The sequence below is a fragment of the Neomonachus schauinslandi genome, chromosome 1 (genome assembly GCF_002201575.2).
Source record: "Neomonachus schauinslandi chromosome 1, ASM220157v2, whole genome shotgun sequence".
Taxonomy (NCBI): domain Eukaryota; kingdom Metazoa; phylum Chordata; class Mammalia; order Carnivora; family Phocidae; genus Neomonachus; species Neomonachus schauinslandi.
In genome coordinates, this window is record NC_058403.1 from 13,857,964 (window position 1) to 13,885,065 (window position 27,102).

General features: G+C 36.0%; 4 protein-coding genes across 4 annotated transcripts; 1 reads left to right on the top strand and 3 right to left on the bottom strand.

Moving 5' to 3' along the window:
• Positions 1–5,498: 5,498 nt before the first annotated feature.
• Positions 5,499–6,698, bottom strand: LOC110570087 (keratin-associated protein 6-5-like). Its single transcript, XM_044919016.1, has 2 exons — positions 6,640–6,698; positions 5,499–5,838 (listed from the first exon to the last, which is right to left on the bottom strand). The coding sequence occupies exons 1-2, from the start codon at positions 6,696–6,698 to the stop codon at positions 5,499–5,501; spliced, it is 399 nt and encodes a 132-aa protein (XP_044774951.1).
• A 6,094-nt stretch (positions 6,699–12,792) lies between these two features.
• LOC123324330 (keratin-associated protein 6-2-like) lies at positions 12,793–13,517 on the bottom strand. Its single transcript, XM_044913619.1, has one exon. The coding sequence runs from the start codon at positions 13,466–13,468 to the stop codon at positions 13,145–13,147; it is 324 nt and encodes a 107-aa protein (XP_044769554.1). The 5' UTR covers positions 13,469–13,517; the 3' UTR covers positions 12,793–13,144.
• A 4,571-nt stretch (positions 13,518–18,088) lies between these two features.
• Positions 18,089–18,235, top strand: LOC123324332 (keratin-associated protein 20-2-like). Its single transcript, XM_044913622.1, has one exon. The coding sequence runs from the start codon at positions 18,089–18,091 to the stop codon at positions 18,233–18,235; it is 147 nt and encodes a 48-aa protein (XP_044769557.1).
• Positions 18,236–26,357: 8,122 nt separating this feature from the next.
• Positions 26,358–26,684, bottom strand: LOC110570088 (keratin-associated protein 6-5-like). The gene has a single exon (XM_021678054.1). It carries the CDS (start codon positions 26,682–26,684, stop codon positions 26,358–26,360), a length of 327 nt encoding a protein of 108 aa, XP_021533729.1.
• Between the last annotated feature and the right edge of the window lie 418 nt (positions 26,685–27,102).

Here is a 27,102-nt window from a genome sequence, read left to right on the forward strand (position 1 = left end):
AGGTTATACGAAGGGATATGTACTAAAAGTCTTTAAACACAGAACATCATTGTATTGTGACCACCTTTGTCATTGATATGGATTTATGTGCATAATCATACCTCCTTCCTGAATCTTCCCAAAGACATAAAATCTAGTTGTTTTCAGACAATAACAAAATTCTCTTGGCTTTTCTGTACCTCCTAAGAGCCTGGATTATCATCCTGGGAAAACAATGAAGTAAAAAAAAAAACTCAATGATTATTTAAGAGAGTTCCTTGTGTCTGATTAAAAATAGATTACCTATTTAACATTGTATGCCTTTACAAATGAACATTCCTTTCTATAATGGGAAAAATCAAGTATCTGAAGGTAAAAAAAAAATCAGTCAGAATATTAGCTGATAATTGTATATCTCCAAATGTGCACAGATCTCCCTGTTGACCAGCGAGGAATTACAAAAAAAAAAAAAAAAAAAAAAAAAAAAAAGGGAAGCACTGACATTTCAGATATAGTAAAGCCCATAAGCATGTAACTGGCAAAAATTCTTAAATTTCTCAAAAGTTAAAAAATGGTATCAGTTGAAAATGTCAATTGATAGAAGTCTCACTAAAATGGGATCCATTATTATCACTCTCTCTGGTGGTAGGTTCTGATCAGAAACTGCAATCCATAGGATAAACTGTTTTTAGTGTCCTGAAGAAGAATTAGGCATAAAAAATAAAACAATAATTTGTATAAGTAAAAAAACAGATATGCAGTTGGCTCAGAGTGCTTCTTCAAGACATGTGAATAAGCTGGCTCTTTGTTAATTGTGTTACAGAGATGATCAATCATTGCAATTTTCTTTGCTGCATCCTTTCAAAGGTGGAGAGACAGCTGAAACACTGAAGAGGAAAAACATGTTTTGAAACAAAGTAGAGGCAAGACTCATTGGCCAAAAATGAGTGCTATTGCTTTTTGGAAAGACAGGGAGAAGACTATAGATTTTATTTTGTGCCAAGAGCAAGTCAAAATCGGCCTGCTGCAAATGCTACTTCTTGAAATGTTGCATGTTTATTGAGGTTAAAATGAGATTTGGTGTAATGCAGGGATTTGTATGTATGACTCTCTCCTGTCATTATTGACATTGAATTGTTTTGGCGGAGTCCTGAGTCACCAAATAAAACAAATTTCTTTAATTCCTCTGAGGTTTTATCTTATGGTTAAGAAACAACAAACTAATTAGATTAGTCATAAGATTAGCCAGTGGCCTGACTTGTGTGGTGGATCCCACCCACATCAAGGATATATACAAGGTTTCTGCAGGGGTATTGTCCACAGTAAAGTGACATTTCTCCTCTCCTTCTCTACCCAAGCACAACCTCAATAACCAACAACCACGTGTGGCAGCTACCACGGAGGCTGCAGCAAGGGAGGCTGTGGTTACGGAGGCTGTGGCTAAGGATGTGGTTCTGGTTGTGGCTCTGGCTTTGGCTATTACTACTGAGGATGCCATGGGAGACTTTCTTCTCCCACACATGTAGCATCATCATTTACCAGCCTTGAATCCCATGTCCTTGTGTTCCTACACTAGGTTGGGATAATTCTGATTTGCAGAATGGGGTGGTCCCTGTCTATCTAAATCCCATAGTTATTTATTCCCAACCTTTGCTTCCTGAAAAGCAGAATGCAATATTCATCTTGTGAACCCAATTACCTCCTTTTACCAGTCATTGATCCTGCCTTGATAATTTTCCTACATCATTCTGTTTCCCAGTGTTCCCTAATAAATTTGGCTAACCTGAAAGAAAAACCTTGGTTTTCTTTCTATTTATTATAAGTGATAAAATTTATTGTATTTATTTATTTTAAAAGATTTATTTATTTGAGAGAGAGTGTGAGCAAGAGTGGGGGGAGCGGCAGAGGGGAGAGAATCCTCAAGCAGATTCATGGCTGAGTGCGGAGCCTGATTTGGGCTCCATTCCAGGACCCTGAGATCATGACCTGAGCTGAAATTAAGAGTCGGAGGCTTAACCCACTGAGCCACCCAGGTGCCCCAGAATTTATTTTATTTAAAAAAAATTTTTGTATTTGCTTAATTCCAAGAAAGGTTGCAATTACCTGTTTTTGACATATATTCTTTTGCTGTTTCTGCTTCAGTGGCTCCACTAGTTCTATTATGTCTCTGCTGCTGGGAGTTTTTAGACTAAATGAGGTAGTATTTGTCAATTAGTTTATTGTTGCTTAACTCATGGTAAATATTCTGCATATCTTTTCCCTTCACAAACCATCATCTGCAAAGTTCCATGCCTCGCCAAATCTTTTTTTAATCTTTTATTTTTAAATTATAGACAGAAAAATTCACTCCCTTGGTGTATAGCTCTGTGATTTTGAAAAATGCATAGTGTTGTGGACAACCATCAAAATCAAGATATAAAACAGTGCCATCATTCTCCCACAAACCTCTCATGCTTTTTTTTTTTGTAATTTCAAGTTTTTATTTAAATTCCAGTTAGCTAACATATAGTGTAATATTAGTTTCAGGGGTAGAATTTAGTGATTCATCACTTACATATAACACCCAGTGCTCATCACAAGTGCTCTCCTTAATACCCATCATCTGTTTAACCCATCCCCTGTCCCCCTCCCCTCCCGCAGCCCTCAGTTTATTCTCTGTAGTTAAGAGTCTGTTTTATGGTTTGCCTCTCACTTTCCCTCCCTGCTCTGTTCATCTGTTTTGTTTCTTGAATTCCACATATGAGTGAAATCGTATGGTGTTTGTCTTTCTCTGATTGATTTATTTCGCTTAGCATAATACACCCAGCTCATCCATACCATTGCAAATGGCAAGAAAAGATGCTCAACATCACTCGCATCAGGGAAACACAAATCAAAACTACAAGGAAGTATCACCTCACACCTGTCAGAATGGCTAAAATTAAAAACACAGGAAACAACAGATGTTGATGAGGATGTGGAGAAAGGGGAACCCTCTTACACAGTTGGTGGGAGTGCAAACTGGTGTTGCCACTCTGGAAAACACTATGGAAGTCCCTCATGCTTTTTCCGAACCCCTTTGCAATCAAGCCTTCCTCATACTCCTAAACCCTATAAATAACTGATTCTTTAATCTATCTATACTTTTGCTTTTTCCAGAAGGTCATATTGTGTTGGAGGTCCCCAAGACTGCCCACAGTTTTGGAAATTTGGAAATTTGGAAATTTTAGAAGGACTCATGGGACCAACATATACTTGTGCTCTTGGCTAAGATTTATTATAGCAAAGTAGTAATGGTACATAGATAAGGGAAAAAGAACCAGGCAGATTCTGGAGGTATCCATGTGAAGATGTTATGCTTTCCCCCTCCAGGGAGCTCGCTCTTCCCCCAGCAACAGAAATGAAGCATTGTATGGGTGCTATTTCTGCTCATGGAAGCCCATTAGATCAAGCCCTGTATTAGGCTCTGCGCTGAGTATGGAGCCTGCTTAAGATTCTCTCCCTTCCTCTCCCTCTGCCCCTCCCCCCTTCATGTGCATGCTCTGTCAAAAAAAAAAAACAAAAACAAAAAACCCACAACTTAGGATTCTTTGTATAAGAAAGAAAATGTCACTTAGGAGAGAAGGAAGACCTGAGCTGAAATCAAGAGTTGGATGCTTAACCGACTAAGCCATCCAGATGTGTCTAGGGCCTCAGTTTCTTGCTGTCTATTGGCCAGAGGCCACTTTCAATTCCTTCCCAAGTGGGCCTCCATTAGACAGCACACAACATAACTGTATGCTTAATCATAGCCTGCAAAGAAAGTATGTAAGAAAGATGGACATTATGGTCTTATGTAACATTATCATGGAAGTAAGATCCTATTGCCCTTTTACACTTTATTGATTAGAAGATGCCACAGGTCCTGTCACACAGAAGTGGGAGGGTTAATACAAGGATGTGAGTATCAGTAGGTGGGAAAATGTGGGCCATCTTCGTATATATGCCAGAGTGGGGCCTGTCTCAGTTTTCTTCCCCCTTAAGAACTGATCACAATTACTAGGTTTTTGTACACCATATGATTTTATATTGTATCTTGGACATTTTGAATATTATGTTGTGATTATCAGGATCTTCTTAAAAATCTTGAGACTGTTATTTGTTGTTATAGTTTTCTGTTAGCAGAAGATTAGCCTGATAAGCTTCATCCCGCTATAATATCTGTCTTAAAGTCATGATTGAATATGTTGTATATATCAAAGCTAAAGAAGAAACCTGAAGGCAGAAGGTAAGATTTTATACATTCAGCTATGTTCATGTAATATGTTCTCAGGCTGCAATATCTTGTCTATTATGAACCCATAAAAATTAGTGTCAAATAACTTGCTGAGGGCGCCTGGGTGGCTCAGTTGGTTAAGCGACTGCCTTCGGCTCAGGTCATGATCCTGGAGTCCCTGGATCGAGTCCCGCATCGGGCTCCCTGCTCGGCAGGGAGTCTGCTTCTCCCTCTGAGCCTCCCCCCTCTCATGTGCTCTCTCTCATTCTCTCTCTCAAATAAATAAATAAAATCTTTAAAAAAAAATAACTTGCTGAAATATTGATATTAACCCATATCTATGGCAGATCCTAAATCTTTTGAATAGAGCAATTGGGCAACCTGAACTATATTATTTTCCCCTCCATTCCTAAATACAATTTTCTTTGCCTGCTATGAATGGTTGATAGGGCCCGTGAGCAACAAGGTTTAAGTCAAGCTAGGGCTCTGTGTGGATTCCAGTGGAGAGAATTCATCTAGGGCTTTCTGCATTGTAGGTTTGGCACACACCTGACAAAATTCCATATATCCTATCGAAGCACAATAAATGAAAATTATTGACAATATCAGCACTCATAGATCTCTGGCCACGTAAGGGAAGTCAACTTGTGCCCAACACGGTAGGTCCCTATTGAGACTGGAGGCAGCCTGAAGTACCAATTAAGAAACTGTAGAAATCTATAGAGCAAGACACATAAAGAGCTAAAATCATTATAAGAAAAAAAAATCTTTCTTTCTCTTTGCCAGAAGAGAAACTAAGATTTACAAAGGTCACAGATTTTTCTTTAGTCACAAATATTAGAATCAGTACAGCAAAGACAAGATGAATACTAAGGAAAATTATTTCCCAAAGAAAAGTAATTGTTACCCTATTAATAACCCAAAAAAGCAAAGTCAAACTCTGCACAATAACTTAATTTTAAAAAACTTTCTCTTTCACATTTATGAAGAAATTCAAAATTTATTAGGGAAGCTGAGAAGCAAATTTAGCATAAAATTACAAAAATAAGAACAACACCAACATCATCTTGTAGGAACATGAGTTCACAGGTTGAATTTCATATTCTTCCAGACATCAAGTGGTATCAGTTCCAGATATTAGACTTTGACCAAATCACATCAGAAGTTTGCAATGGAGGGTAGAATAAATGTCACTTGGGGGTAAGGCAAAAAATTTGTGTGGTTCAGAACTGCTGAGTCATTAAGTGAAGGTGTAGAGGGTAAGAGTCTCCGACAGCATCCTCAATTAGTAGCAGCCATAGCCAGAGCCACAGCCAGATCCACATCCATAGCCACAGAGAGAGCGGGAGCCGTATCCGTAGCCACAGCCGGAGCCACAGCTCAGTTTGCGGAAGCCACAGCCATAGCCGGAGCCATAGCCACAGCCCTGGCCTCCGTAGCCGCAGCCTCCATAGCCGCAGCCTCCGTAACTGCAGCTTCTGTAACCGCAGCCTCCATAGCCGCAGCCTCCATAACCGCAGCCTCCGTAACCGCAGCCGCCGTAGCCAGAGCCTCCGTAGTAGCTGCCACACATGGTGTTGGTTGTTGAGGTTGTTCTTGGGTAGAGGAGGTAAGGAGAAGTGTCACTTCAGTGTGGACATTTTCTCCCTACAGAGACCTTTTATATGTTCTCAGAGTGGGTGTCGTCCACAACACGTGTCATGTCATTGGCTAATTTGCAGGGCCAACGTGAGTAATTTGTTGACTTCTGGTTTTAGACATGGCTTCAGAGGCAATGAAGAGATCTGCTTTTGTTTCACCACATCTGAACCATTCTTTGGGCCCTTAATGAGAATCAATTGTCTCATCCTCAAAGCTTTACTCATGAAATCTTCAATCACCTTTTGTAACCAATCTCTATGGCAAGAAATAGCATTTTTATTGACAAACTCTGACCTGTTCCAGATAAATAATTTTACCTTCACTGTACTGACGTTCAGCAGATCACAGCATTCTCCCTTAACCTTGAATTCTCCATCTATTACCTCCTGTCACAAACCTATTATTTTCCATGAGGGATTCTTCTCATTTTCATACAAGAGATGCTTTACCACTAAAAGCCAAAATATTATTACTTAGTTTCATGATGCTTTTGATAAAAAGCAAATAGTTTGAAATTCTGAAATACGAGGCCTAAGAAAACTGGACTTTCTCATTTACATTAATATTTCTTAAACTTTTAACACTCTATTTTAAGGCATGAAATATTCCCCCCATGGTTTCAAATTTATATTCTGCATTCATAGTCAGAAAAAAGGAAATGATGAGGCTTCATTTGATTTATGAAATGACATTTTCATGAAACATTTTTTTTAAAATTTGAACTCTTTGTGTTCTGACTGGAGTATGGTGTTTTTAATTTAAAACAATAATACTGGCAGACATACCTTTTCATGGAATCTACTAGATTTTCTTTAACAAACAGGTTCTTGGTAAAATATCCCATACTCTGAAAAGATATGAGAAATACATTGTTATTATTATTTTTATTATATAATTACTTTTACTACAATGAAGTTCATTGTTGAATTCAATGATAAAGTCAAATAACCACTCTGGACTTCTATGTTCCTAGAAAAATCAACTCCTAGGAGTCAGTAGAACACATTTGATAAGTATAAAATGTGTGTTATTCTATGTTTGCACATATTCACTCAATTTTTCTTTAGGAAAAAATTCTAATTTATTTTTGTATTAAATATAAGCTCCTTTGGAAGCATATTTTGAAATGTATATTCATTTATCTCCACCATTTCTTTGTGTGAATGTATGTATATTATGTGCGTGATTAATGCAAAAGAATATGGTTGAGACACCAAGTATCTCCTATAAGAATCTGGAGAGTGTTGCCTGCTGACCTATCTACAAAAAGTTAGGATGAAAGAACATCGCAATAACTTAGGATTCTTTGTATAAGAAAGAAAATCTCACTTAGGGAGAAGACAGAAGGAATCTGAGGTAGGGCATCAATGAACATGTGCATGAAGTCTTTTACATGGTATTAGAGATAACTAGCTTTGCCTACCACACTGTCTCCCTTGATAATAATTGATATTCCTAATTAGGCAAACTAAAATGAGGAAAATCTCAATATTTTTCTTTAAGTTGTCTGTGTTTGAGAGGTTTACATATGAACACATGTAAGTTCTGGTAGAATAAATCTCTAGTCTCAGTACTGGGTATGTATAGATCAATCTTTTTAAGGATAGAACTGTATGAAAGGAAATAGCTATTCCAAATCAGGATATCAATCTGAGGACTCAGAATGAGTCCAGCTTCTAAAATAGTTCTATTATAAGACAAGGACAACACTTTCAGACATTTTTTAAAACTTACTAATGCTTAAAAGCCACAATTTTAGAAAAGTATAATAAGCATACATGCAAATGGCAAAATCTGAAAAGAGAAAACATATATTTGTCATGAAAGAGTTGACTTCCAAATGTAAAGATTCATTAAAGGCAGACAAATACTAATATTAGGTAAGATAGGGGGACAAATTCAGAAATTCTTCTAAAATTTAGAGTAAAAATATAATAAGAAAAAATATACAAAAACATAAGAGATGTGTAGAATAGACTTTAGATTATCTAATATGGTAGAGTAAGAATCACACACATAAAAAGTGATAAACAGAAAAGAAGAGCAGGGAAACATTTAAAGAAAGACATTTTTAGGAGGAGGATTCCTAAAACATAAACATATATTTAGTTTCATATCAGATGTTAATAATTAAAGGATACTAATATTTAAATGTCCTGGGAGTTTCTTTGCCTTTTCTGGGGAAAATACTACGTAGGCAGGAAAAAATATTTTCTATTTATACATAAAGAGACAAATATCCTGTAGTTATGAGAACTGCCACTTGAGTACATTTCTTCATCACTACTTTTTCACAGTTGTAAAATGGCGATAGTTTTACCACATCTCAGACTTGTTCTGAGGATAATGCGAAATAATGCACATAAGGAATTTCACACAGTAACTGCTCTGTTGTAAACAGCTTGTAAATGCTATTTAATTGTTATTATTATTAAAATAACAGTTATAAATTGTTACACGGAGTTCTGACATAAGAATTCCATGAAGAGCACCAGACAAGATAAACAAAGAATATTCCTATATATAGGAAGAAGCAGAAAGAAACTATGTGTATGTACATGATAATACATATACAACATTTATTAAATTCCAGGCATGGTTTAAATGCTTTACATATCTTAACACATTTAATTCTCATAAAAGCACCAAACTGTAGGTGGTGATTTTTACATAAGAATAACAAGGCCTAAGAATTTACATAATTTGCCCAATGTTACAGGCAGCTAAGTGGCAGAATCTAAATCTCACACTGTAATATATTTATACATACTTTTTGCCTCGTGAGAGAGCCTAGGAGTTGCTATCCTTGTTATAATAATGGATTATTTATAATAGAAATCCATGAATTTAGGCTGATGTAAATAAATGAACAATGAAGTGGAAAAACTTCCTTGCAGAATGCCAACTAATATATTTGAAAAAAAAAGATGAAAATCAGAAAAATCAACAGTTGCAATCCATCATCATAATAAATAACTCAGACAAGAAAGAAAAATGAGTGCTAAGACTAATGATAAATTTGTGGATTTGAATGGAATATTTATATAGTCACAAAATATCTCTACCAATATACTTCTTAATGGCTAAAAGAATAATAAAAGTAACTTTCAGGTAGAGAAATCTGGTACTCACCATATTGATCAAGAATAAAATTATCCCCATCAGTAATGGAACAAATCAACCTCAAGTGCCAACCAATAAAGCCCAACAAAAAGCAAACATCAACACTTCTTTTATTCACTTGACAAATGTGTAACCTTGTTCTAATCACAAGGAAACATTAGGGAAGTCGGAACTGAGGAATACTCTAAAAGAAAATATCTCCTATAATCTGTACAACTATTAAAGTCAGGGAAGAGACTTTAGATAGTGTGACAACTGGGTGCATTTATGACCTCAGATTAGATTATTTTTCTATAAGAGCATTATTACAGCAATTAATTCTTGGAATGAATATTCTAAGGAGAGGAGGAGACAGATTGGGGTAGGGAGGAGAGCTGAGTTGGCAGTAGACTCAATGGAAGGTTCAGGAAACAATATGGAAGATCTTAAAGTCGGGCAAGAAGGTGTGTCATTATACCTTCCAAATGATCAATCATGTGAGGCTGGTTGCAGGAAATGGGCACTGTCTTGCATTAAGGGTGCTCTTCAACTGAACGTACTCTGCCTGTAACATCCCCAGCAACTAGAGAGTCATTTCTTCATTGCTGAAGATAAATAGAGTACTGTTGTACAAAATAATCCCAGAAGATGGGGACTAAAGGTGAATGCACAACATTTAAACTTACATATGTTAAGGGTGATCCAGTTATAAATATAAAAATTTAGTATAAAGCTCTTAAGTAATCCACCTATTACCCAGGATTCTCGGTCATACAATTTTGACACTTTATACATTGAATTTTGTTCTCAGAATTTATTGTAGAACACAAAGTTGCCCCCCCAAAAGAGCACAAAGTTGCCTTATATTCACTCAATGCTTGATTGATCTAATTTTGGCATAAATTTCCTAAATTTTGACATATTTAATGATCTTAATCCCTGGCTTAAAAATATTGGTTTTGGAAATATATGATTATTATAACTGATACAGTCAGAAAAAAATAGATTGTGGTATATTTTAGTAAATGATTATCTTGCAATGTTAAAAATGTATTAATGTATTAATATGAAATAATAAGAGGCTGGAAAGTGCTCTAGATTTCATGAAATGCTAGATTATAACAGACAATAAATTGCAAAGTATGATAGTTTTCACTCATTGGATTCTATATCAGAAATAAAAGCTATAAAAGACACTTAAAAAAATTGACCATGGACTATGAATTATATAATAGTATTGTTCAGGAATAATTGAGTGTGTGTGAGTGTATGTGTGTGCGTGCGTGTGTGTGTGTGTGTGTGTGTGTGTTTGTGGTGAGAGACAGACAGACGCAGAAAGAGAGAGAGACAGACAAAGAGCAGACAGACAGGCAAAATACCAACAATTGCCATATTTACGTGAAGAGTATTTAGCTGTTCATTACAACTCTTTTCCAACTTAATTGAGGGTTTGAAATTTTTCAAAAGTAAATGCTGGGAGAAATGAATTGATACAGAGAAAAACATTATTTTTTTGGAGTACTAAAATCTGCAGTGAGTCATTTCTTTAATGCCTAAATGTATGTGACTCCTGTTTGAAAGCTTGAATATGAGCATAAAGGGTAAAAGAAGTAAAAGGGAAAATAAAAAACAAAAAAAATAAAAATGAGAGTGTAAAAAGTATGCAACCTCTAGGTAACACAGAGAGAAAATAAGAATACATAAACATGGTATGTATGCTTGCTTCTGTATTAAGAAAGCAGAAGAAAATGAAAATACTTACAAATGGAGTGACTGAGAATGGGTGGAAGGGATAAATACGAGAGTGAGACTATTTCTGAGTATATCTTTTTATATAGTTTGCTTTTCTGAACCATGGAAATACTCAATATATTTTAAAAATGGAAAAAATACACCTGAAATTGAATATAAATGGAAACAAAAGAACTCTATCCATAAAATGAATAGAATAACTACTCAGGAAGAAAATTAATTCATATAAACATTGAGCACAATATTCTGTCCATTCTTAGTGGGACCTCTTCTAATGCTAAAAATGCTGCTAAGAAATTTTAGCAGGTTGCTCGGGAGTATTGCTTTCAGTGTGCAATTCAGAGCGTATATTGTGCACAGGTTTGAATAGAGTTAACACAGTGATGTTGTTGGGGTCCAGAGTTTTCACTGTAAGAAAGAAAGAAGCAATAGTGGAATGGGGTAAAATGTAAAAGAATCTTATGTTTTTCAGTTTCAGTTGGAGTTATTCATAATTTGAAGCCTTTAAAGAAGTGAACAAACCAGTGTGAATACAAAGTAGATGCTTGTTTGGGCCTGTTAGCGGTGGCATTTCACTTGAAGTGAAATATTTAGAGAAGCTAACATGTCAACCAAATATGCTCACGCTAAGATAGTGTAAGCAGCAGATCTTGGAAGATCTATTCTCTAACTCAAGTCAATATCCAATTTCTTTGTGTTCGATTGTTATGACCTACCAGGTAGGCCAAAATAGTTTTAAAAAATCTACCATTGCTTGAGATGCACAAACATAAACCATCTAAATTTTGCATAATATTAAATAGAAAATTCTAAGCTTCCAGAATAAATAGAAAAGAAGTCTTCATAAAATAATGATTTTAAAGGAAAAAAAGAGCTCTCTTCTGGGTTATAATTTTTCCAGGGATCTTAATTCCTTCCATGGCTTCAACTTTTTTACTATCTTGGGCTAGTCAGAATGAATTGGGACATATCCATTATCTTCTACTAAAATGCTACTTAAACTCATTCATGTCTAACACAAAGGCTTGAAATACTCTATCAAGAGAAGATAATTGCCAAGTTTACAGATACATTAGGCACAGAAAATTGGTGGAGAAACAAATGATTATGGCTACAACTGTGAAATCACATAAATCACAGGAAAAAGGAATCTCAAGAAAACCATCAAGTGGCTCTAAACTTAAATACCTCAAGGATGGTAGAAAAGGTGTCACTTAAAAAAAGCTATATATTTCCAGGGGTGCCTGGGTGGTTCAGTCGTTTAGCATCTGCCTTCGGCTCAGGTCATGATCCCAGGGTCCTGGGATCGAGCCCTGCATTGGGCTCCCTGCTCAGCGGGAAGCCTGCTTCTCCTGCTCCCACTCCCCCTGCTTGTGTTCCCTCTCTTGCTGTCTCTCTCCGTCAAAAAATAAATAAAATCTAAAAAAAAAAGCTATATATTTCCAGACACATAGAAGTTAGGTATAAGAGTATGTCTAAACTTCTCTAACTCTTGCATTGAGCAAGCATAGGAAATGCTTCTCTTTAAATATGCCCCAAAACATTGGGGTGCCTGGGTGGCTCAGTTGGTTATGCATCTGACTCTTGATTTTAGCTCAGGTCATGATCTCAAGGTCATGAGATCAGCGCAGAGTCTGCTTGGGATTCTCTTTCTCCCTGTCCTGTGCCCCTCCCCTGCTTATGGTTTCTCTCTCTCTCTCTTTCTCATAAATAAATAAATAAATAAATAAATAAATAAATAAATAAATAAGCAAGCCTCCAAACAGACTAGAATTGGAAAATTCTGTGCCAACTTTCGCACCTTCTAAAGGATTTCACGATTAAGGTTTTGGTGTAAAAGTACTTGGAATACATAGTATTTCCAGACAATGCTTAACTAAATCAACAAATTACCTGTTTTCATCCTCCCAATACACCAGCATAATACATGATATCAGTGCCTTACCAAAGCAGAAAAATGAGGGCTTCAAGTTTGTTACTTCCATAATGTTGCAAATCAAGGATTTGGTAAAACCATGAAGTAGGAATATTAAACAAGATGTGCCCCAATAAGGCAATTGTTTCCTTTAATTCATCCAGGGGGAAAAAACAAAAAAACAAAATGACAAATACTGGACTTTAAATGACAAGAAAGCCACGTTTATTATTCCAGACTGAATGAGTTTATTAGGAAATTAGAGAAATGGTTCCTCCATGAACATCAAAAGGGAGGATCTGTGGCAGCATCATTCCAATGAGAGACCACACAGTTCTCAGGATGAGTTTCACATGCTCCCACTTCTCATGAGTTAAATATGGGAAGGAAGAAGTTTGCTGCATCCGACCCAAAGGGCTCCAGCATGCAAGTCTTCAGCAAAGTTCAGAACGTGCGGGGCTCAGAACTGGTGAATCCCACGTGCAGGTGCGGAGGGTGAGAGTCTCCCAAGGCGACCTCAGTTAGTAGCAGCCAAAGCCAGGGCCGCATCCAGAGCCACAGAGAGAGCGGGAGCCGTATCCGTAGCCACAGCCAGAGCCGTATCCGTAGCCACAGCCCAGTTTGCGGAAGCCACAGCCCAGTTTGCGGAAGCCACAGCCATAGCTGGAGCCATAGCCACAGCCCTGGCCTCCGTAACCGCAGCCTCCGTAACCGCAGCTTCCGTAGCCGCAGCCTCCGTAACCGCAGCTTCCGTAACCGCAGCTTCTGTAACCGCAGCCTCCGTAACCGCAGCTTCCGTAACCGCAGCCTCGGTAGCCAGAGCCTCCGTAGTAGCTGCCACACATGGTGTTTGTTGTTGAGGTTTTGCTTGGGTAGAGAAGGAGAGGAGAAGTGTCACTTCAGTGTGGACAACTCCCGCCTGCAGAGACCTTTTATATACCCTCCATGTGGGTGTAACCCACCATATATGCCATGCCATTGGTTAATTTTATGACTCATCTAATTAGCTTGTTGTTCCTCAACCATGAAATAAGTCTTAGAGGTATTTGGGAGGCTTGCTGTAATTGGCTCTCAGTTTGGACTCCCCCTTATCCAACCAAGGGCTTCAATGAGAGGAGACACACACTCACACCTATGCCACCCAGCCCCAAATTAGAATTTCACTTTAGCCTCCTATAACCATTCTTTAAATCAAGAAAGAATACATTTATTAGTCTCAATCTTATTTGCTCTTGACACAAGTTAGTTTCACTAACATTTTTAATATTTCATAATAATAATACTACTTTTGACTCTTTCTTTTGATCCAAGTTAATCGTTTTCTGCAGGGATTCAGTTCCTTTTTATACTAAAACCATAATGTATCTTTCATCCCCATGGTGTTTATAATAATCCAGTTAAGTTTTCCAAAATACCGAGTCTGAGCAAGATGCATTACCCTTTTCTATGTGTACCAATGAGTCTAATTCCCATTTATATTCAATTTCTACCGAAGAACTACAAAATAAGTTATTCCTTGGAATCCAATTGCTTTGCTTTTCTCTCTCTACATTGAGCATACAATTATAAAAATAAGTATTCTCATTAATATGAGAATTATATTTTAAGGAACTATCCAATAGGTTTAACATCTCCTATTTACATTTATCAGTGTATTACACAGAGCTCTGTTCCTTTATCAAAATACCCAGTCATTATTCTCTTTGTAACCGATCATACTGCGTTCTCTTGCATGGCCCTACCATTATTAGTCTTTATTCAAATTAATGTGATAATTCTTCCTATTGGGAGGCACTGGAAAAGTGAAACTAGTTTCATGTGACAGTTAAAAAAATATACGTTCGTGTCTTTATAAAAATGTATGTGGGTGGGTGTCATTATCCACACATCATGTGTAATCTGTCAGTGTATTTCTGTTATTCTAATGATATTTTTGAGTTAAACTATTATTTTTATGTATCCCCTCATAACCATAGGCAGAGACAGGGAGTAAAAGATGATGGACACTCTCTGTTTTATAATCTATAATTCATAGATTATAAGAATGAAGACACAAGATTTTTAAAAATTTCCAGTTCATCTGTCTTTTTAAGTATATCTAAGGAGTCAAAAATGCCTCTTAATAAAATAGAATGTTTTCATACTAAGGATCTGATCAAACACATTCAACCTTTCATTTACTGTGTGTTTTGAATGTTCTTTCCATGTGTGTCTTTTGGCAGGTTCATTTTTGTAAAATGGGCATAATATTGTGTCATTTTATTCACCATTTACTCGATTGATATCTTAGAAGCAGAGGACATCTTCACTATATCGTTTTCAGATTTTCCATTCAGAAATTAAAAGTAGCCTCAACTATCACAGTCAATCAAGTAATAAGTTAGAATAAGTTTTCAGTAAAAACTAATTTAAATATCATGCTGATCAGTCTTCCTGTAGGCTAAGTTCTTAGAACATCACCTAAAATTGGTATTACTAAATTGCATCAGTCAATTAAAAAAAAAACCATAAGTAACTTGTTTTTTGGTATTTGATTAATGTAGCTGTAGAAGATATTATTTTTTGTGCAATACAGTGTCCCTGATAATAACATTTATGGGGTTATTTCTCTATAGAATTTACTTCCTGGAGCTAATTTGTTTCTTTTGAAGAACCGAGTTGTCTCTCTGATCATAACGGAGGCTTGCACCCAAGGAGATTCCATTAACAATTTGTTTTCTGCTGTGATTTTCTGAACCATATTTAGTTCTGAACTACATTCCATGATCAAAAGGAGAATGAAACAACCCCCTCTTGTGTCCCTGGCCCTTTCCAGCTACTCTCCCATTTTCTTCTGCTTCATTGCAAAACTTCACGTCTATTTCCATGATAGCTTTCTCTTTACATCTTTCCTCACACCTTTTGGTCTTTGGTCCTCACCACTCCACCAAAACCGCTCCTGCAGGGATCACCAACACCCCAATCTTGTCAAAGTTAGAGAGCCAGTCTTCATTTTACTAAGATTCTGAGTAGCGTTCAGATTCACCAGTTTCTCTTTTCATTCCTGAAAGACTCCCTGACACTTAACTACATCCTACCGCACACATTGGATTTAATTCCAGTATCTTCAGGTGCTCCTTTTTAGTATCCTTTTTCTTTTCTCTCCTTCAGATCTTGTTTTCAAATGTGAGGATGCCCAGGTAGGTACTTGCCCTGCCTATAGTTTCCATTTAAACTCTTTTTTTTTTTTTTAAATTAAGTGTTTTTTTAAGTCCAGTGCAGATAACACACAGTCTGTGTTATATTAGTTTTGTAGTATTCTATATAATATTTAAACTTTCTTTCAGAATTACTTTGGATACACTATTTTAGCCAATTCATTTCCATTCACATTTCCAATTCTGGTATGATCACTTGACATCTCCTTAGAGTATTAACGGTCATTAAAAATATAATAAAATGAAACTAAGTTCTAGATTCTTTGTAGCCCCAATTCTTTTTATTTCTTTCTTTCTTTTGTTTAGTTTTTTTTTTTCTACATCTTAAAGCATACGAGACATAAATCAGATGAGGTTCCTTCCCCTGCTTTATCCTTTACTGCCTTTCCACATTAAGTTTGCTAGATTACACTGGACACCAGTTAAATTTGAATTTCAGAATGTTGAAATTCAGAATATTGAATTTCCCAAATATTACATGGGATATGCTTATATATAGAAATTGTTTATCTGAAAATCAAATTTTTATTTCCTATATCTAGTAACCCAAAGCTTAAAACACAGCCTTTATGGGCTGCCGGTTACAGCCTTGACTAGATCTATGAGGGCCTCTTGGAACACTCTTCCTCTCTTTATAGTACACAGAAATCAGTAGTCTTTTTGTTCTTCAGGTGTACCAAATCTGTTTCCACCTTAAAACTTCTGCTTGGGGGTTGCTGATCCCTTGAAAGTAACAGCAAAAATGTCTAGGACCTTTTCTTCCCTTTCCCTTACCATCCAGTCTGAAGTAATCTCTCACCAGTGCTCTTCTTAAATTTACTTTACGTTGCCTTGATTTGTTATGTAAATAGACTCCTCGCTATCAAAAATGATCTCCTTCACTTGTCATATTTGCTTTCAAATATCTGCCTGCATTTCCTGCTCTTGCTCAATCTAGAATTTAAGCTCCGTAACAATAGGGATCTTGTCTGTCCTGTTCACTGCTCCATTTCCAATGCTCACAGTAGTGCCTGACAGATAATTGATTCTTAAAAGTTTGATGTATGAAAAGATTAATAAATGACCAAATCAATGCAATCAAGTAGAATTTTAAAATACTTTTATTTTGAAATAATTTGAGTTACCAAAAGTTGCAAAAATATATAGAACATTCCCATATACCCTTCACCCAGTTACACAACTATGGTAAAACGTTTCATAATCAAGTACAATTATCAAGACTAAGAAATTAACCTCATACGATATTAACTAAATATTTGGGTTTTGCCATTTTTTTCAGTAGTATCCTTTTTCTGGTCCAGGACCAAATTCAAGATCCTACATGGCATTCGATTGTCTTATCTCCTTAGTCTCCCCTCAATCGGTGACAGTTTCTGTCTTTTCTTAACTTCTTTGGCATTAACAATTTAAAAAGTCAAATGTTCTGTAGTAGTTCTCAATTTGGGTTTGTTTGTTTTCTTATAACAAAGTTGAGGTTGAAATACCAAAAGAAGCATACCTATTTCATTGTGTCGTAGCAGGAAGTACATGATGTCAGTAAATCTTCAAAAGTTTCTGGAATAGATTTTTAAACTCAAATTACTAATACAGTAAATCCTTATGTAGCCATGGTCCATGGATTTCAACTTTAGGGATTCTACCATGGTTTTTGATCATATACAAAATGATAGATGCATATACATGTGAAGTATAAACCAAAGTGGATAATCCTGCTCCACAAAAAACACACAATAAAACACATTAATCATTCAGATATTTACAAATGAACCTTGCCATGTCCTCTCCATGTAGTGTATGTGACTTCTGCCATGTCTTCTCCACGAATTTTCCAACCTTCCTTACATCTTTGAAACCATACTTTTACTCCCAAGGGTGCATATATGCAGCTAGGAAGGAGAATGTTATTAAAGGAAAAAGGAATTTTGAAGAAGTGGAACATGTATGGTTATGTGATCTCATGGTAGCTAGTAATATAGTTTAGATCTCACATCTGCAGTAAACAAGTCACCAAAGTAGGAGAAAACCCTTTCATTAAAGGCACATGATTTCATTACAGGCATCCTGACACGCAGCAAAATTGTCTTGGATATACTGGTTATGAGGAATTTTTGAGATGGTTATAATGCCAATTAGTTTGAAGCATGAATCCAATAGTGCTTGTGGTTTGCCCTACATACCACTCAGTTGGTATGTAAGGCCCTATTTAGATTATAAACTTAAAACCCTAGAAATTGATTCTGTTCTTCAACTGAGCCTTCTCCTTACACTATGAGCTTCTACAACAACTACTATGGTGGCCTGAGCTATGGCTATGGTGGCCTGGGATGTGGCTATGGATGTGGCTATGGAGGATATGGATACGCCTCTTACCGTCCATGCTGCTATGGAGGATACTGGTCTTCTGGCTTCTTCTGAGAAATTCTAGATTATTGATTTGCTTAAGAAATTTTCCTATGAGGTCCTGTATGTATCCCTTGCATTATTTATAATAACCATGTTATTGTCTGTTCAAATAATGAACATCAGAACTTTTTAAATTGAAATCGCCTGAGTTTTCAACAACTGAGAAAAATATTCATTTGCTCCTTATTATTACATGATTAAACACAAACCATATTCACCATCTCCATTTGGGAAAAATATCTAAATTCATTTTTCATTAAAAGTAGTGTTTGCAGAGCACCTGCATGGCTCAGTCGGTTAAGCGTTTGCCTTTGGCTCAGGTCATGATACCAGGGTCCTGGGATCGAGTCCCACATCAGGGTCCCTGCTCATCAGGGAGTCTTCTTCTCCCTCTCCCTCTGCCCACCCTCTCCCCCCACTCGTGCTCTCTCTTGTGCACATACTTTCTCTCTCAAATAAATAAAATCTTTTAATTAAAAAAAAGTAGTGTGCATATCTACAACATTGTGTGTATATTTGTTTATCCAGGTTTCTTCTGTGTGTGTGTGTGTGTGTGTGTGTGGTTGTTGACCCTTTTGGTTATCTATAGTTCATAAGTTAGATGTGTGGTTGAATATAGTTATTCATATAGTGCTTTTATTTTTTTATTTGTTTTATTTTATTTTAATTCCAGTATAGTTAACATACAGTGTCATATTAGTTTTAGGTGAACAATATAGTGATTCAACAATTTCATACCACCCAGTGCTCATCACAACAAGTGCACTCCTTAATCCCTTACACCTATTTCACCCATCCCCCCACCCACCTCCCCTCTGGTAACCATCAGTTTGTTCTCAACAGTTAAGAGTCTGTTTCTTGGCTTATTTCTCTCTTTCTCTTTCTCTTTGTTTGTTTATTTTGTTTCTTAAAGTTCATGTATGAGTGAGATCATATGGTATTTTTCTTTGACTGACTTATTTCACTCAGCATTATACTCTCTAGCTCCATCCATGTCTTTGCAAATGGAAAGATTTCATTCTGTTTTTATGGCTGAATAATATCCCATTGTATATCTATACCACATCTTTATCCACTCATCTATCCATGAACACCTGGGGTGCTTCCATAATTTGGCTATTGTAAGTAATGCAGCAATAAACACAAGGATGATGCATTATCTTTTTGAATTAGTGTTTTTGTATTCTTTGGGTGAATACTCAGTAGTACAATTACTGGATCATATGGTAGTTCTATTTTTAAATTTTTGAGGAACCTCCATACTGTTTTCCAGAGTGGCTGCACCAGTCTGCATTCCCACCAACAGTGCGTGAGTGTTCCTTTTTCTCCACATCTTCACCAACACTTGTGGTTTCTTCTGTTTTTGATTTTAGCCATTCTGACAGGTGTGAGGTGATATCTCATTGTGGTTTGGATTTGCATTTTTCTGATGAAGGGTGATGTTGAGCATCTCTTCATGTGTCTGTTGGCCATCTGTGGGTCTTTGGAGAAATGTCTGTTCATGTTTTCTGCCCATTTTTAAATTGGATTATTTGTTCTTCTGGTGTTGAGTTGTATAAATTTTTGACATATTTTGTATACTAATCCTTTATTGGATATGCCATTTGCAAATATCTTCTCCATTTAGTAAGTTGTCTTTTAGCTTTTTTGATAGTTTCCTTTGCTGTGCAGAAGATTTTTGTTTTGATGTAGTCCTAATAGTTTAGTTTTGCTTTTGTTTCCTTTGCTTCAGGAGACATATCTAGAAAAATGTTTGTATGACTAATGTCAAAGACATTACTGCCTGTGTTCTCTTCTAGATTTTTTTTTTAAGATTTTATTTATTTATTTGAGAGAGAGAATGAGAGAGAGAGCACATGAGAGGGGGGAGGGTCAGAGGGAGAAGCAGACTCCCTGCCGAGCAGGGAGCCCAATGCGGGACTCGATCCCAGGACTCCAGGATCATGACCTGAGCTGAAGGCAGTTGCTTAACAAACTGAGCCACCCAGGCACCCCTCTTCTAGATTTTTATAATTTCTGGTCTCATATTTAGACCCTTAATCCATTTTGAGTTTATTTTTGTATATGATGTAAGAAAGTGGTCCAGTTTCATTCTTTGGTATGTTGGTTGACTAGTTTTCCTAAGACCATTTGTTGAAGAGACTTTTTACCATTGCATATTCTTTCCTCCTTTGTCAAATATTAATTGACCATATAATTATGGGTTTATTTCCGGGCTTCCTATTCTGTTCCATTGATTTAAGTGTCTACTTTTGTGCCAGTACCATAATGTTTTGATTACTATAGCTTTGTATATAACTTGAAGTCAGGAATTGTGATACCTCCAGTTTTGTTTTTCTTTTTCAGGTTTGCTTTGGTTATTCAGGGTCTTTTGTTGTTCATACAAATTTTAGGATTATTTGTTCTAGTCCTGTGAAAAATATTGAGGAAGATTAGAATCTGAAGTTTATTTCAGTGAAATTTTCAAGGAGTCAATCTCTGCTTGCATTTTGGAAAGAGACCTGTTTCAAAACAAGGCAGTGGCTTGTGCAGACAAAAATTATATAAACTTAAGTCTGATCCAAAATATAGGCTGCAAATGTATCCCTGATCCTGATAGTCTGTTCAGTAAAGCTGTTTATAACAACTTCTATTAATTCACTCAATTTATTACTACTAAATAACAATAATGTCAGCAATAATAAAATATAAATCAGTAGTATCTATTAGTATTTTGGAAGTAATGTTGGAATTTGGTAAAATTAAGACTGACAATGTGTCCATCAAAAGTACTTTCTGAATAGAGATCAAATTATGAAGTTGGCCAAAATCTTAACCTGCCCCCCAATACATGTTTTTTTAAAAGTGTCTGGAAGAGAGAATTAAGTAGATATGTTTTCTTCTATAAGCTGAAGATAGCACATGGGACTATGTACAATTTCAATTATTTTAAATTCATTGGCTCTTGTTTTTGGCCTAACATATGATCTATCTTGGAGAACATTCTATATGTGTACTTGAAAGAAACTTGTGTTTTCTTGCAGTTGGGTAAAATGGTGTCTAGAAGAGTGTTAGTTCTAGCTGGTTTATAGTGTTTTTTTTTTCAAGTTTATGTATATTATAATCTTTTATGTAGTTGCTATATCCATTATTCAAAGTGAGATTTTGACACTTTCAATTATTATTATTGCAGTCCTTTTTTCTTTCAATTCTGTCAATTTTTGATTTGTTCATTTTGGATTTAACACCAGTACATACATTATATCTTCCTGAAAGATTACCCTACTTATTGCAAAATGTCCCTCTTTATCTCTATTAAATGTTTTTGGCTATATTTGGTATATTTAATCTGATATTGTTATAGCCACTCCAGCTTTCTTAATAGTTGCTATTTGCATAATATGTATATGTATTTCCATTCTTTTACTTTCAAATCATTTGTTTCAAGAGAATTTGATTGTTGATTTTTATGACAGTTACTTTAAAATTTGTATCATACAAATGGAAAACCTGATTAGTGTTAGGGTCAGTTAATTATCTTTTCTCATTCAAGTTGTAATTTTCTTGTTTCTTTATATGATGGGTATGATAGTAATTTTGTGTATTAGAAGCATCTTGATCCTATTAAAATTTTTTTTTCAAAAGCAGGTAGTCACCCTGCTTGGGTTTAGCACATGGGTCTTGTGGGTTATGATTCATAATTTTCAGAGTTGTTGCAGTGTTATTTTGGTCTGTTTGGTTTATCTTGCACCACTGGCTATCCCATTGACCCCTGCCATTGCTATGAAATTGTGGAAGGAGTTTCGCCAGCCCATCTGCTTTTTTTTTTTTGGTGGAGTAGTGGCATGGTGAGAATCCCAACCTACTTCCCTCACTGCCAAGAGGTCTCTTGTAGGGGGCAGGAGAGTCTCAGATACATGAGGACACAGTCTTCCTGGATCAGGAAACAACCCTCATTAAATAACATATAGGTGAAAAAAGAAATCACACAGGAAATTAGAAGATATTCTGAATTGACTAATAAAGAAGTACAACACTCCAAATGTATAGCTTACCACTGAAGAAGTGATTAGAAGGAAATTTATAGCTTTAAATATTTATGTTGGAAAAAAGAACATGTTAAAAATCAATGCTCTAAGCTTCTTTAAAAAGCTAGAAATGAAGGAAAGATTAAATATAAAGTAAGAAGAATGAAAGAAAAATAAAGACAGTGTAATTAATTCTATAGAAAATGAACAAACTATAAAGAAAATTAATAATATGGTATTTGTCTTTCTCTGACTTATTTCTCTTAGCATAATCCTCTCTAGCTTCATCCATGTCACTGCAAAGGGCAAGATTTCATTCTTTTTTATTGCCGAGTAATATTCCATTGTGTGTGTATATATATATACACATATATATACCATAACTTCTTTATCCATTCATCAGTCAATGGACACTTGGGCTGTTTCCATAATTTAGTTATTATAAGTAATGCTGCTACAAACATAGGGGTGCATGTATTCCTCTGAATTAATATTTTTGTATTCTTTGGATAAATATCTAAAAACACAATTGTTGAATCATAGGGTAGTTTTCTATGATTTCATTCATATGTGGAATTTAAGACACCAAAGAAAGAAGCAAAGAGAAAAAAAGAAAAGAGAGAGAGGCAAACTAAGAAACAGACTCTTAACTACAGAGAACAAACTGATGGTTTCTAGAGGGGAGGTGGGTGAGGAGATGGGTGAAATAGGTGATGGAGATTAAGGAGTGCACTTGTTGTGATGAGCGCTGGATGTTGTATGGAAGTGTTGAATCACTATATTGTACACCTGAAACTAATACTACACTATATGTTAACTAACGGAAATTTAAATAAAAACTTAAAAAGAAAAGAAAATGGATAATACCCAAAGTTGGTACTTTGAACAAATCAACCTAATAGATAAATTCCAGAGAGATTGGTCAAGAATATAAGAGAGGGAATACAAATTACCAAAAATAAGAAGAAAAGAATTAATGTCTTTTAAGATTCTACAGGCAACAAAAAGGATAAGTCAATATTATGAAGGTTGTTATGCCAATAAATTCCACAATACAGATGAAATGGAAAATTTCCTTTAAATACACAAATTACCAAAATTGACTCCAATCTGAGTAGCACTATATCTAATAAAGAAAAGGAATTAATTAAAAATACCTTTCCAAAAAGGAAACTCTAGGTCCAGGTGTCTTCATTGGAAAATTCTATTAAATATTTATACCACATTCTTATGTGTAACTTAAGAAAATGGCAGAAACCTTAGTATCTGAACCCCAAATTTTTTTTCCAGAAGTGATACTGAGCAGAGATATATTACACTTGTGTTTCTTTTGTTTGTTTGTTTTTGTTTTTGTCCTTTTTAGTATTTTATTTTCTTACCCAAAACACAGAAACTGTTTTTATGAAGAATACATATCTCCATCTCTATCTTTGTCTCTATCGACATCATCTATCTATCAAGGAGATGTAGATAGAAACACACTAAAAATGGAAGACTTTAATATACCACTCTCACAAAACAGAATCAAGTAGAAAAAATAAATAAGCAGAGAAAACACCTACACAATATAATTAATAAAGGTAGCTTTTATGGATATATATCCACCTCTACACTGATAATAGAGGATAAACCTTCTCAAGCTTCTACTGAAAATAGACAAAAAATTAATCATAAATTAAGTCACAAAGAAAAAAATCAGTAAATTTTTAAAGTAAAAATACTGCACAAACACTCTGACTTCTATCCAATAAAGCTAAAAATTGTTAACAAATCAAAGAACAGAAAATTTCCTTCACCTGGAAAGTATATCTTTGGTTAAACAACTCTCGAGTGAAAAAGAAAATATAATATGAAGTTATAGTGTTTTATTTTATTTTTTTAAAGATTTATTTATTTGAGACAGAGAGATAGAGAGAGAGCATGGGGGAGGGGCAGGGGGAGGGGCAGAGGGCGAGGGAGAGAGAGAATCTCAAGCAGACTCCCCACTGAGTGTGGAGCCTAACACAGGCTCAATCCCACGACCCTGAGATCATGACCTGAGCTGAAACCAAGAGTTAGATGCTCAACCGACTGAGCCACCCAGGCGCCCCAGGTTATAGCATTTTAAAATAAATAACAGTAATGAAAATAGTAGTTAACAGAATGAAAAAATTCCAAGCAGTAATTAGAGAAAAAATCATAGTACTAAACACTTTTGTCAATGAAAATGAAAGAAATATCATAAATAACTTAACATCCCAGTTAAGGAAAACTTCATAAAAAACAACTAAGTAAACCAAAGAAAGTACAAGGAAACACTTTAAATAAATAATAATAAACAGATAAGCAGAAATTAATGAAGTAGAGAAAAGACAAAAAAATTTTTTAAATGACTCAAAATGATGTTATTTGAAAAGATTAACATTTATAAATCACTTGCTAATTTGGTCAAGGATAAAAGGGAAAAGGCATATACAAAATAAATAGCAATAAAGAAATAAATATGGAAACAAGAAGTTTTAAAATTATGTAAATTTACTTTGCTGATTTTTATGGCTATAGATTTGAAAACTTACATTCTTAGGGGAATACAGATTACCAAAACCAATACCATTACATCTAGAAATTATAAAGAGATTAATTTTCATAAAACAAACAGAAAATTAAGGAAATGATTTCCATTTCCATTCAGATATTTTTCTCAGTGAAATTCTACCAACTCTTTAGAGACAAAATATTCCGAATGTGCTATAAATTGTTTCAGAGTATTGCAGGTGAAGGAAAACTTCCTACTTCCTATTAGGAAGGATGTATAGCATTGATATTGGTGGTGGACAGACAATTATGATTTCTGCCTCTCAATGTCAATGCCTTGTATGATCCCCCCTTCTTGAGTGTGAGCAAAACTTGTGATTCACCTCTAATAAATAAAATATAGCAAAGATAGTAAAATATATATCATTGTGTCTGTGTGATTATGTTGCATAAAATTGTGTGGAATTGTAGCACCTTTCTTGTTGCAGTCTCTCTCCCCTTCCTGCCTGGCTTTGAGAAAGCCAGCAACCCTATATGGGAATTCACATGCCAAAGAGCTATGGGCAGCCTCTTGGAGCTGAAGGTAGTCTCCAACAGACATCCTGCGAAGGCCTCTAGGTGACAGTCAATGTTGAGTTTCTCAGTTATGTATAAGGAACTGAATTCTGCCAAGTATGTGAGCTTGAAGGCAGATCCCTTCTCAGTTGAGACCCAGATGAGACCAAACACCTGACAAACATCTTGGTTACTGCATTGTGAGACCTGAAACTTTGTCTGAAATGCTATTTTCTTCCAGTTATTATGGCCCACCATGCATGCCAAATGGTTTTACAGTCTACTACTACCTTAAGAAGTAATAGATTATAAAAATATTCCTTAGGTTGTTTCTTTTATTAAAATATTTTTTTAAAGATTAGAAGTAGAGAAGAATATTACAACTTCCATTTGTTTTAAGAGATACATGAATATAATATTGGGGAAGTTATTATTTTTCTTAATTATTTACCATACACCATATGAAGCTTAATTTATAATTCATAAAATAATATTGCATTTGGTGTTAGGAGTTAGCCAACATAACAAGTATTATTCCTTTATTACCAGAGGAGGAACTGAAATTTACCAAAAATAAATTACTTTCTTAAGACAATTGACAAAGGAATTGGTCAAGAAGCTGACCTAGAAATATTAGGGAAATAGCTCCCTAAGAAGATCATTGTTAACTTTCTTGTAAACTGAAACTAAAAAATTTCGTAAGACGCTTAGGGACATCAAATGACTGACATAAAACCAGGGCTGCCGTTGGGATTGAACAAGTTTATTAGGTCAACACAGAAACAAGCTCCAGCATGAGATCATCGAGGCAGTTGCTCCGACACCATCATCCTGATGAAAGCAGAACTGTGGGGGTCACAGGTGAATTTCACCACCTCCCACTTCCTGCGTTAATTCAGGGAATCTGTAGGTTAGGTTGTGGGCAACAACAGACCCTGCTAGACTTTCATCACGCAGGATATCATCACCCAAGGGAAAGGCTCAGGACGTGTGGGGCTCAGAACTGGTGAATCCCACGTGCAGGTGCGGAGGGTGAGAGTCTCCCAAGGCGACCTCAGTTAGTAGCAGCCAAAGCCAGAGCCGCATCCAGAGCCACAGAGAGAGCGGGAGCCGTATCCGTAGCCACAGCCAGAGCCGTATCCGTAGCCACAGCCAGAGCCGTATCCGTAGCCACAGCCCAGTTTGCGGAAGCCACAGCCATAGCTGGAGCCATAGCCACAGCCCTGGCCTCCGTAGCCGCAGCCTCCGTAACCGCAGCCTCCGTAACCGCAGCTTCCGTAACCGCAGCCTCCGTAACCGCAGCTTCCGTAACCGCAGCCTCCGTAGCCGCAGCCTCCGTAACCGCGGCCTCCGTAGCCGCGGCCTCCATAGTAGCTGCCACACATGGTGTTGGTTGCTGAGGTTGTACTTGGGTAGAGAAGGAGAGAAGTGTCACTTCACTGTGGATTTCTCCTTGCAGAGGCCCTTTTATATGCCTCAGGATGAGGGAGCCCCATCACATGTGCTTAGGTCCTTGACTATTTTTATGACTCATCTAATGAGCGTGTTGTTTCAAGACCAGAGCCTAATGCCTGAAGGCATTAAGGAGGCTTGCTTTAACCAACTGAAGACCTTTAATAAGATGGTAGAGTCACACTTACAAAGCTATCTTTCATAACAAATCTTCACTTTAATATTCTATAACCAGATACCATATAATGCAGGGAATATTTTCAGTGGTTTCAATTGACTTGCTCTTGACCATAATTCTTTTTTCTCTTTGACCTCCCAAAATGATACTGCCCTCCATAGTATAGTTTTTAC